General features: G+C 44.8%; 1 protein-coding gene across 4 annotated transcripts in view; it reads right to left on the minus strand.

The window, feature by feature from the left end:
- Positions 1-13,225, minus strand: part of MYO1D (myosin ID) — a 356,514-nt gene that overhangs the window by 102,187 nt on the left and 241,102 nt on the right. For all 4 annotated transcript variants that reach the window (XM_037887148.2, XM_043536697.1, XM_043536696.1 and 1 more), the window contains exons 20-21: positions 12,633-12,746; positions 6,151-6,305 (exon numbers count right to left, since the gene is read on the minus strand). In XM_037887148.2, the coding sequence (XP_037743076.1) occupies positions 6,151-6,305; positions 12,633-12,746 (269 nt within the window). The remainder of the gene's footprint in view (positions 1-6,150; positions 6,306-12,632; positions 12,747-13,225) is intronic.

Here is a 13,225-nt window from a genome sequence, read left to right on the forward strand (position 1 = left end):
GGTGTGGATTTCCTTTTTCTGAGGTATGCCATAACCACCACAATACATTGGTGAAAACTCAGTGGGTGGAAGAGAGGTCAAATGGGAGGGCCATGTATTGAAAGTGGCAATCTACCATGACGAAGAGAAGGAATTTTCTATGGCTTGGTAAAATCACCACATGAAAGTAGGCACTCTGAATGTCCAGAGCAGCAAACCAGTTGTTCTGAGACAATGCAGGGAGAATAGAGGGATCATTCAGAAAAAATGGTTACCTACCTCTCATAACTGTTGTTCTTCAAGATGTGTTGCTCATGTCCATTCCAAGTAGGTGACTCCCAGGTCTTACCTAGATGGGGCTGGAGTTCATGGAACCGCTGACTTTAGCACTATGCTGCCAAATGCTGCATCATCCCTGGTATGCTGGGTAATGGCATAGTGAGAAGTGAAAGCATGGACCAACAACCATGTCCCCTCCCTGCAGATCTCCTGGGTCGGGACCTGGGCCAGGAGTGACGTCGGCCGAGGAGGCCTGCGCTCTTGTAAAATGTGCTGTCAATGCAGGGGCAGGTATCTTTGCCAAATCATAACAAGCCCAGATACAAGACGTGATCCACAATGAAATTCTTTGAGAAGACACCGGGAGCCTCTTCAGCCTGTCTGCTACCGCGATCAATAGCTGGTTCAATATATGCAACGGCTTTGTGCATTCAATATAAAAAGCCGAAGCTCACCGAACATCCAAAGAGTGGAGTCTTTGTTCCCAGCTGTTGGTATGAGGCTTAGGGTAAAAGAACGGGAAGAAAACATCCTGATTGTCATGAAACTGAGACAACCTTTGGGAGAAAGGCTGGGTGGGGCTAAAACTGCACCCTGTCCTTATAAAAAACAGTGTAAGGAGGGTCGGAAGTTAGAGCCTTAAGATTGGACACCCTCCTAGCTGATGTTATTGAGACCAAGAATGCCACCTTCCATGACAGATAGAGTAATGAGCAAGTCACTAGGGGTTTGAAGGGGGGCCTCATTAGTTTTGAAAGGACCAGATTAAGGTCACAAGCTGGGATCGGCTGCCTAATTTGCGGGTATAATTTGTCAAATCCTTTAAGAAACCGACCAACCACCAGGTTAGCAAAGGCCTATCAGCCAGCCACTCCTGGGTGACTGAAATGGCAGCCAGGTGAACCCTTATTGATGAGACCAACAGGCTCTGCTGCTTTAAGTGTAGCAGATAGTCCAAGATGAGTGGTATTGATGACTGCATCGGAGAGGTACAGCTCTGCGAACACCAGATCGAGAATCTCTTCCACTTGGCCAGGTGGGTGGCCCTGGTGGAAAGTTTCCTACAGTCAAGAAGAACCTCCCTAACGTGTTCAGAATACATTAGCATTACCAGGTTTAACCATGAAGCTTCCAAGCAGTGAGGTGGAGAGACTCGAGGTTGGGAGGCTGGAGTCGGCCGTGATCTTGAGTGATTAGGTCCGGAAGCAAGGGCAATGTGACTGGGTTCTCCACCAATAGCCGCAGGAGTATGGTATACCAGTGCTGGCAAGGCCAGGCTGGCACTATCAGTATGACTGCGGCCCGCTCCCTACGGCTCTTGAGCAGAACCTTGTGGACGAGCAGGATAGCTGGGAATGCGTAAAACAGGTGGTCCGTCCAGGGGAGGAGGAATGTGTCCACAAGCGAGCCCAGATTGTGATTCAGGAAGGAACAGAACTGTAGGCACTTCCTATTGCTTTTTGTGGCAAACAAGTTGATCTGGGGAACTTCCCAGCGTTGGAAAATGGTGTTCACCACGTCCAGGCGAATGGACCACACATGGTTGTGGAAGGATCTGCTGAGATGGTCCGCCAACTCGTTTTTGAGAACCCAGAAGGTAGGATGCCTCTAGGTGTATTGTGGGGGCTATGTAAAAGTCCCAGAGCTTGAAGGTTTCCTGACACAGGGGAGAGGAGCGAGCTCCAGCCTTTATATAAAACATTGCAGTCATATTGTCAGTCACCACTGACACACATCTCCCTTCCAACTGGGCTTGGAAGGTCTGGCATGCCAGATGAATCCCCTCAGCTCCCTGACGTTGATGTGAAGCGAGAACTTGTCTTGAGACCAGAGGCCTTGGCAAAAGGACCCCCGTGCACACCGCTTGCAGATCGAGCCACCATTGGAGAGATTCGAGAACTTGTGGTGGGAGTGTGACTACCTTGGCCAGACTGTCGCAGCTTGGTCAATATGTTGATGCCAGCCTGGTCAATATGTTGATGCCAGCCAGGCCTGGCGAAGTCTGAGCCTCAGACTTGCATGTTATACTATATACGTACAAGCCACTGTATGTCCGAGAAGCTTCAAACAATTCCTTGCTCTAGTGGTGGGTTATTGCCTGAAGCCTCCTATGATGTCGTGAATTGTCTGAAAACGAGACTCTGGCAGGAAAGCTCTGACTTGACCCAAATCAAACACTGCTCCTATAAACTCTATTCTCTAGGTAGGGGATAGAGTTGACTTTTGTACATTCAACAGGAGACCCAGCCTGCCAAAGGTAGACCCTATCATGCTGACATGCTGTTCCACTTGCACCTTGGAGTGGCCCATGACCAACTAGTCGTCGAGGTATGGAAATACCCGCACACACCTTTTTCTCAGGAAGGCGGCTACGACTGCCATGCACTTGGTGAAAATTCAAGGGGCTGCTGACAGGCCAAAAGGGAGGACTGTAAACTGGTAATGGTTGCGGTTCACTATGAATCTGAGAAAACATGTGTGGGACGGGACCATCGATGTGGAAGTACGTGTCCTTCGGGTCCAAAGTGGCGCACCAGTCCCCCAGATCCAGGGAGGGGATGATGGTGGCCAACGAGACCATGCAGAACTTCAGCTTTTTCATGAATCTTTTGAGGACTCGCAGGTTGAGAATCCCTTTTGCCTTTGGGGATTAGGAAATATCGGGAGTAAAAACCCTTTCCCCATAGCTCCTGAGGAACCTCCTCCACCGCTCCCACTACCCAAGAGCGTTTGAACCTCCTGCAGGAGGAGTTGCTCGTGAGAATGCTCCCAGAAGAGGGACAAGAAAGGAGGATGGGAGGGAGGAGAGGAGCAGAACTGGAGAGAATATCCCACTTCTATCATGCGGAGAATCCAGCGGTCTGAGGTTATCTGGGCCCATGCACGATAGAAGTGGGACAGACGGTTCAGAAAACAAGGTGAAGGATCCTGTGACTGGACTGGTGTGTGACCCCCGGCACACTCTCAAAAGGTGTGCTTAGAGCCAGAGGACTGCCTCACCAAGCCTTGGCCTTGGTTGGGCGGTGGATGGGGAGGCTTGCGCCTGCCATTCCTGCCCTGCTTCCTGAGAAGTCCTGTCTAGGCTGGGGAGAGCAGAAGCGCGGAGGGGGTAGGGGCTTAAAATGCTTCCTCTGGGTAGCGGGGATATGCAGGCCCAGGGATTTCAATGTCGCCTGTGAGTCCTTTAGGCTATGGAGCTTGGAGTACATCTGCTCCAAAAACAACCCCATGCCGTCAAAAACCAGGTCCTGTATTGTTTGCTGGACCTTGGGGGGGGGGAGGCCCAACATTTGGAGCCATGAACTCCTCCTCATGGCTATGGCGGAGGACATGGTTTGTGCGGCTGAGTCTGCCATCTCCAGTGAGGCTTGTAAAGAGGTCCATGCCACCGCCTTGCCGTCCTCCACCAGTGCTGCAAACTCTGCTCTAGAGTCTGCCAGGATTAACTCCTTAAATTTCATGATGGTATTCCATGAATTAAAGTTATATATGCTCAGGATTGCTTGCTGGTTAGCAATCTGAAGCTGGAGTCTGCCAGTAGAGTACACCTTCCTGCCAAAGAGGTCTAGCTTCTTTGAGTCCTTAGATTTCAGAGTTGGGCCCTGCTGCCTGTCTTTTCTCTCTTTCGCTGCCACCAACAACCCCAACTGTGGATGAGAGAATAGATATTTGTACTCTTTAGAGGGTACAAAATACTTTCTTTCTACCACTTAGCTGTGGGGGGGAGGGGAGGAAAGGGAGGAGTAGAAGCGGGAGTTTGCCACAAGGTCTTTGTGATGGTCTTTATGAGGGGTAATGCTACCCTTGAGGGCCCCTCAGGAGCTAAGATGTCCACCATGGGGTCCACTGATTTGACCACCTTCTCGGCGTGTAGCCCCATGTTATGAGCCAACCTGCGCAACAGCTCCTGGTGTGCTTTATCATCAATGGGGGGAGGCCCAGAGGAAGAAGACCTCACCACCGCCTCATCAGGCGAAGATGACGAAGACGCCTGAGGCGTTACCAGGCCCTCCTGTCCCTCCAGCTCCCTGGAATCGTCCTGTCCAGTGCCTTGCTGCTTGGTGCTGGTAGTGGCCTCAATGTCAGCCATGATGCCGGGACCCAGACAGGACTCTGCGCCGTGGTGCAAAACTGTCTCGGTGCCTCATGGTGGGATATGGTCCCGAGGTGATGGAGGGGCATGACTTTCCGAAATTACTGACTGGGAGCCTCTGGAATAAGTGTCCTGGGCCTGATGGTATGCTCACGGCGTCCAGAATGGCCATTGCACAGGCCCTTACCAATGCATGATCGAGGGGCCTTGACCTGCCTCCTGTCTATAGCGGCACCACTCCAATGGGTGCTGGGTGCGCCTGGAGTAGTAGGACTCTGCCTCTGAGTCTGATGACTGGGACTTCAAGGACGGAGACCACAATGGTGCCGAGCAGTACGGTGCCGCATTATTGCGGGCTTGCCTCACGCCTTGCGGTGCCCAAGGCGTATCTCACCTGACAGGGGACTGTGGTGCCGGTATGGCAATCAGGTCCCTGGCCACTTCAAATGTGTCTGGGGTGGAAGGGAACTCCAACTCCCCCACCTGGCACTCTCTAGCAGGAGAGTCCAATGGTGCCAGACTCAATGGATCCCTCTGCAGGCCTGAAGTCGACGGTGCCGTTTCCTGTTAGACAGGCGCTGGATGCCCCTGCACGGGATGCACATCACTAGCGCAATGCTCCTTGAGGTGGGCCTCACAGAGACTGATCCCCACATGTGGCGTTGCTCTCTATTGGGGATTTCTCCTCCACACACCCTGGTGAGAGCATCACTGGGGAAAAGAGACTACTAGCTAACACTGACTACTAGCTATATACAATAAGAAACTAGACTAAGACTATCTGCGAGGTGGTGAGGCTACAACCACAGGCTGTAAGGAGGAACTGAGGGGGTCGGGGCGGCACCGCCTCATATAGCCAGAGGAGGGGCCACAGCCACGTGAGCCACCCCTCTATGGGTACTGCTAGGAAATATCTCTGGCTCTGGCACACTGGGCATGCACACACCTAAGTGGAATACACATCTTCATCTACTTTAATTTCTGCTCATCTATAACGCTGGAACATAAGAAAAGCCATACTGGGTCAGACCAAAGGTCCATCTAGCTCAGTATCCGGTTTTCCGACAGTGGACAATCCCAGGTGCCTCAGAGGGAATGAGCAGAACAGGTGATCATCAAGTGATCCATCCCCTGTCACTCATTCTTAGCTTCTGGCAAACGGAGGCTAGGGACACCATCCCTGCCCATCCTGGCTAATAGCCATTGATGGACCTGTCCTCCATGAATTTATCTAGTTCTTTTTTGAACCCGGTTATAGGTTCACCCTTGGCCTTCACAACAATCTCTGGCAAAGAGTTCCACAGGTTGACTGTGCGTTGTGTGAAGAAATACTTCCTTCAGTTTGTTTTAAACCTGCTGCCTATTACTTTCATTGGGTGACCCCTAGTTCTTGTGTTATGAGAAGGAGTAAATAACACTTCCTTATTTTCTTTCTCCACACCAGTCATGATTTTTTCGACCTCAGTCATATCCCCCCTTAGCCGTCTCTTTTCCAAGCTGAAAAGTCCCAGTTTTATTAATCTCTCCTCATACGGAAGCCGTTCTATACCCCTAATCATTTCTGTTGCCCTTTTCTGAACCTTTTCCAATTCCAATATATCTTTTTTGAGATGGGGTGACCACATCTGCATGCAGTATTCAAGATGTGGGTCTACCATTGATTTATATAGAGGCAATATGATATTTGAAAGAATACAGTATAATGAGTCAGCACTGATATAAAGCAAGTTCATCAAACAACTTTAAGGGTCGTCACAGACCTGATGAGCTGGATTCTGAACTTTCACAGAATAACTGACCTCTTGAAATGGTTTGCCAGGACTCCAACCAGCTCTCCAATTCTGCTTTCATTAGTTGGCTGTCTGTTGAAGAGGCAGACAATGAGGTCTTTGTTATCCTTTGTGTGGAAGACCACAAGCTGGTCCTTTCCATTGGAGACACTCAATCCCGTCAACTACAGAGAGAAAGCACAGAATAGTCTTATGGCATATATCTTGGTAACAATCCTCCACTACCAGAGGAAAGGACTAAATCTAATATATCTTTTCCATCTTTAATTTTGATCATTTACTTCAGTATGCTATCCCATCTTTTCAGTTTTTAGCTCTGAAAGGATCACAGAACTAAATATTTCCATGAGAGAGTTTAGCATGCATGGCTTTTTCAATGCTCCCCCTGAAAGCCCAGAAAAACTCAAGGGAAAGAAGGAAGATTGAAACTACACATTATCCTGGAAGCCAGCAGTCGAAACAAAGGACAAGAATAGACTCCCGAGACCTTACTCAGTCTGGCCCAACTTTCTGTGGGATTACTAGTAGTATTTATTATTTGTAATATCATAGCACCTAGGAGCCCAGGTCATTGACCAGGACCCCATTCTTCTCGTGCTGTGCCCCCCTCTGAAAATGGAGGAACCTGTTTCCAATTGTTTGGAGTGCCTACCACCAAGTATCTTTGGAGGGATACCATTATGCCAGGTGGCAGCAGGCCCACAACCCTGCTTTTCCTTTCCAAAGGAAGCCAGTAGCAGAATGGTAGCACGGCTGAGAGCACGTTTCTTTCTCTCAAGCTAACAATCTAATGTAGCCCTTTGTATTTAACAATGTGCAGATAATATACAAGATATAAGGAAATAGGAAAATCAAGAGACCCCCAGGAAAAAAACAACAACAGTAAACTCCACAACGATCAGATACAGCAGACATTCTTCTCTGGAAATTTAGCTTCTGTGAGCCTCATCAGGGATTGCAGGGCTCCTCTCCAGAAATGTCTGGAGATACCAGGAACATGCTCATCCTCTAAAAATGAGGTAGAAGAACCTGATAAGCATAATACTGATGGAACCTGAAAGTCCTCAGGCCTTCTTTTCTAAAAGAATTTCCTTCTACAAACTCCCATATCCTGTGATCAAACATTTATGCTAATCCAATCAGAGACTACTCTGTACCCTGAGAAGCCTGTCTGATTTTCAGAACTGGTCAGGGTGCATCAAGAATCCTCCCACAAGGCCAGTCAAACGCTTAACACGACTGTGGCATCCCCCAAAAGTATATGTAATGAACACCACAGTAGCCGCCACCAAATTTTGGACAGATCTCTGGCACAAAAGAGCCCTGGACTATTCACCCTCTTCAGAGGTGCTCATGCTGTACTGATCTGAGAGCAGCTCACTGCTTCTGGACTAAGCTTTCAGACAAACTATACAGACTCATTTTAATATGTCAAATACCCAGCAGTGATCTGCTGCACACAATAGGATTTTACTCTCCACTACCCACAATACTTAAAAAGATTATAAAACAATTTTTAAACAAGTTACACTTCATGCATGGAAATTGTCAGCTGCCTGAGTGTACAGTGTCCCTTAAAATTAATTTGCATGTTTAAATATCATGCCATTGATCACAATAGAACCCCATGGGTTAGTGCTATCTGGGCTTTAAAAGTGCATCTAATGGAGGGAAAAAAAAGAATGAATTGAAATCAATGAATTTTAAAAGCCTGTTTAAAAATTAATAATTAACTGAGCTGCTTTAGGAGGCCAACAGCCCTTGAACAAAGAACTCTCTTGCTTTTCTATCTCAGGCTTAAAAAATTAACACCAAATCTTGAACATAGCACATAAAAAGGAAAGAAAATTGTCTCACTAAGTACAAAGAATGGTAATCATTCAGTTTCCGGGGTGTTAGTTGTGAAGGTCAGAAAAAACTCAAAACTTTGAACGTCTGTCCTTTTTAAAAATCAGAAATATATGTATATACTGTGAAAAGTAGCCAAAGAAGAAATTCCTTCCACTGCTTTGTCAATCACCTTTAAACTGCCCTCTGCCATCTTGAAAAATCAGTTTCCCCCCCTCTGTAGGGGAGACTAAAATGAATGCCACATTAAAACTATTACCAGCACACTTACTTTATAGCAGAATCTCAAAATAGAAACACTTTAATCCAGACAAGGCTGTAATAAACTGGGAGTAAGGAAGACATCTCTGAAACAAAAATACCAAAATCCTTTGAATTTTCCCCTTTTCCAGAGAGCTTTAAGGGTTTTTTTCTGCCTAGATTTTATTAAAAAAGTCAAGTCGTGTGTTTGTAATAATATATAAGTATGTTTCCAGAGTAATTAATGCCAGATTCCTCAATGTCTAGCATATTCAAACAAATATAGTTTGTAATTCCATACACAAAATCAAAGACTCCTTTGTAAAGAGACAAGGAGAGCATACAAAATCCAGGATCTGAATTGCATTAATCAGTCATTCATTAAGGGAAAGTCTTTGCCATTACATATGAGCAATAAGCAGTTAAAGAAAATGGTAAAGTACAGGATGGCTTCTTGAGCTCAAAACAAGTTCACGGGTAGCACCAGACATCAGCTGACTGTCTCCAATGAGATCGCCATGGAAACACCATCCCTAAGGATGTTGCCATGTTGATAGGGTGCTTTAGAAATGTTGATAGTGAATATTGCTGGCAGGCAGATGAATTTCAGCCGGGTTCACCCTTGTACACATTAGAAGGGCAATCCATCTTTCAGATGAACATATATCTTTCTAGCAAGGAACATCTAATAGAGCAAGCACAGAGGCTGGTGGTAATTATCATCCATTTACTTCTTTAAAACATCCACATCAATCCAAAGAACTGTGTTTTTTCAACAAAGAAAAACACCTGTATTATTAATTGGCTACTTATGCCACCTCCCTCATCAAAATATACACCAATATAAAAACCAGTGCTATTACTGAAGAGACCATATGTGCTGAAAAATGAGAACTACACTAGGCAGCTCAAATGGTAAGGGACAAACCGCAAACATTCAAACCACTAGATAAGGTACGAAACAAATCTACAAATAGAAAGAAATGATGGATGAGCTTGAGCAAAAATCACAGGCACGGATTTAATTTAGGGGGCCCTGTAAACCAGAAAAATAAAACATTTCACACATTGTGTCTAAATCATCTCAACTCTGCATTCTCTTCTCCTCACAGCCCATTCCTGCAGGATGCCACTAGCTCAACAGTAAATCAGTATGACAAGGATTCAGGCAGCATGCCTCAGCACTATGATGCAATTTCTTTGGTCCTTTTCTAATATTCCCAAGGGTTGTTCCCTGTAATTAAAACATATATGAAGAGGGGCCCAGGATTGCAAAGTAGTTATTTACTATTACAGTGTTTGAAGAAGACATGCTCATATAAAGCATTTCCAATTCAGAACACTAACATTCTGAGGTCTCTATAGTTCACAGAATATTTTCATTTTGCCCCATTACCCCCTTACAAAATACCCCAAGGTCTCTTCACAATTATTTAGATTGAGGAGATTGTTCAATACAGGAGTCCAGATTGGGTCCAAATTGAGTCCAGTGTAGTGAGTGTCCTTAGCTAGCACTTCTGGGAAGTCCTCACTCCATTCATGTGAATGGATGTTCTATGGGAAGGACTGCAACAACAAGCTATTCGCACCCAAAATGTGTTTTCCAGGCAACTTGCACAAGACTGTGCATCTGACTTCTTTGCGACCTTCAATTTTTCAAACATTAAGAAGTTTTCCAAGCAAGCCATGCTGTACTCAGGCTGATAGCTGTCTGTATCAAGGCATAGAACGTTGTTACAGAATAATATAGTCTCCCTCTGCTAGATGAACGCAGAGACAAAGCTCAGCCTTTAAAATTTTCTTTCATATAGGTTTAATGTGAAACACTTCCTTCAAAGATGACAGTGGTCATCTGATAAATGTGGACTTATTTCAATTACCAATGTAGCAAGTTACTTGTATTGATCTAACCATTTGGTTTGAGACAATGGGATAGCAAGCTCACAGTTGCTCACTAGAACATAAATCAGAAACCAGATTTTCATTAATTCAGGGATCAAATGAATTTTGATTCCTTAAACAAAAATAAAAGCCAGCAGCTTGCTTCGAAAGTACAGTTTGCTTTTTAGATGCCCTGTATATTTTCATAAGTTGGTTTGGGTTGTCTGGAGTCAGCCATCCAGCAATCAAACCTGCTGACAATTTCATTTTGTACAATTAGGAAATAATGTGAATGGAACAGAACATCAGCCCAGGAAAACGCCCCACAGCTGCTACATAAACTTAGAGGCAAGGCCTGTTTTCAAAGAAGGAGGCCCTGATGCCATGACAATGCTCTATTGCAATAGCTATTCTTATTAGAACAAGTGGCTAACACGGGCAGATGTTAACCCATGAGGCAGTGAGCTACGGTGTGTGTTCATGAGCCGTGGTGCACTTCTTGGCTGGTTGAAGAGCAAAGCATGCGGCAGGGCTGGATGGGGAGTCAAGAACCAGTGCTAACCATGCGGGAGGGAGCTAGTAACTATGGCTACATATGCAGCAAATATTATTCATTCCCCACTCCCCATTTTCACTATCATTTCCAATAAAGGAATACCCAGATTTATTGATGAAATCCTAGCCGTACATTCAGTGGGACTCTGTACAGCTGTGACATTGCCAAAGTAGCCTAACCAGCCCGTGAAGTTTTGTAGTAACTACAGCATAAGAACATAGGAATGACCAGACTGGGTCAGACCAAAGGTCCATCCAGCCCAGTATCCTGTCTGCCGACAGTGGCCAATGCCAGGTGTCCCAGAGGGAGTGAACCTAACAGGTAATGGTCCAGTGATCTCTCTCCTGCCATCCATCTCCATCCTTTGACAACGAGAGGCTAGGGACACCACTCCTTATCCATCCTGGCTAACTGCCATTAATGGACTTAACCTCCATGAATTTATCCAGTTCTCTTTTAAACCCTGTTATAGTCTTAGCCTTCACAACCTCCTCAGGCAAGGAGTTCCACAGGTTGACTGTGCGCTGAGTGAAGAAGAACTTCCTTTTGTTTGTTTTAAACCTGCTGCCCATTAATTTCATTTGGTGGCCCCTCGTTCTTATATTACAGGAACAAGTAAATAACTTTTCCTTATTCACTTTCTCCACACCACTCATGAGTTTACAGACCTCTATCATATCCCCCCTTAGTCTCCTCTTTTCCAAGCTGAAAAGTCCTAGCCTCTTTAATCTCTCCTCATATGGGACCCGTTCCAAACCCCTAATCATTTTAGTTGCCCTTCTCTGAACCTTTTCTAATGCCAGTATATCTGTTTTGAGATGAGGGGACCACATCTGTACGCAGTATTCAAGATGTGGGCGTACCATGGATTTATATAAGGGCAATAAGATATTCTCCGTTTTATTCTCTATCCCTTTTTTAATGATTCCTAACATCCCGTTTGCTTTTTTGACTGCCGCTGCACACTGCGTGGACGTCTTCAGAGAACTATTCATGATGACTCCAAGATCTTTCTCCTGATTAGCTATAGCTGAATTAGCCCCCATCATATTGTACATATAGTTGGGGTTATTTTTTCCAATATGCATTACTTTACATTTATCCACATTAAATTTCATTTGCCATTTTGTTGCCCAATCACTTAGTTTTGTGAGATCTTTTTTGACGTTCTTCACAGTCTGCTTTGGTCTTAACTATCTTGAGCAGTTTAGTATCATCTGTAAACTTTGCCACCTCGCTGTTTACCCCTTTCTCCAGATCATTTATGAATAGGTTGAATAGGATTGGTCCTAGGACTGACCCTTGGGGAACACCACTAGTTACCCCTCTCCATTCTGAAGCAGGTTTAACTCAGGCTGCGAAAATTAAGTAGTAGCAAACCAGCTAAAAAGGGACACTGAAGAGCTAAAAGGCCAGCTCTTTCCACCCCTTCTTCACCAGTGATAATCTTCTACTTTGTCAATATGAGTTAAGTCTCTGCTAGCCTGAGGACCAGATACTCCAATCCAATTCAATATTTGGCTCTGTTTACTATTTAATATACATTTTATCAACACGCGTTCAAATATTAAGGGTTAGAGAAACCCACAAAGGCATGGAAATTCTGAGTTAGAGCTGCTGTGACTTTCTAACCTCATTTTATGGGACCACAATCCTGCAATGTATTGTACACAAACAATAAAACAATTTGAAGAGGAAAACATAATGAGTAGTTTGGTTTCTGGCCTTCATATTACATATTGGAATTAAAAGGAACATTATTTAGCAGCATTTAAATAGTGCTTTACATCTTCAAAGCGCTTTACAAACATTAAACATATAAGTGATGCAAATGTAGGTATCATCTCAATTTTACAGGAGGTGAAACTGAGTCAATTAAGTGCCTTGTTCAAGACCAGAGGGAGTGTGTGTGTCAGAGCCTGAGATTAGAACTCTGAAGCCATTGGATTCCAGTCCTCATACTTACATTGTAAAGTGGGATGGTATTCATCACCTTATACTGCTTCATAGGGTCCATTTTATAAAGGTGTCGATCAGTGATAAAAATTGCTCGGTCCTCCACCTTATTAAAGCGATTAACCTGGAAAAAGGCAAATCCCCATAGATGTTAAGTCTCACAAATTACTTCAAGTTGCTTGAAAGGATCAAAATGCATGGTATCAAGTTCCTACATACGTAAGTGCACCTAACAGAAACAACAGGGAACATTACTGTGTGATCAGAAGAGGTTTAACATTTGCTTCAAAATTTCTATGCCAAACCTGGGATGTGGAGCCATAACATGTAAATATCTTCATCAAGGTAGCTCCATATCCTCAGGTTTCTTATGAACCATAAAGCTGGGTAGTATCTGGGGACAATGTGAAATGCATTTCATACTCTATTGTGATAATTTACAAACGAAGTAATTTAATATAATTCAGTGAAAAAAGTCATGTTTTAATGCAGTACTTGTACTCAGTAAATGTTAAGCCAATTATAGAGATTCTTGGAATTCAGTAAAGAACCACTAATTCTCCTGCTGAGACTCATCACTATCATATCACTTTTCAACCACAC

This window comes from Chelonia mydas, chromosome 27 (genome assembly GCF_015237465.2).
Source record: "Chelonia mydas isolate rCheMyd1 chromosome 27, rCheMyd1.pri.v2, whole genome shotgun sequence".
NCBI classification, from domain to species: Eukaryota; Metazoa; Chordata; order Testudines; family Cheloniidae; genus Chelonia; species Chelonia mydas.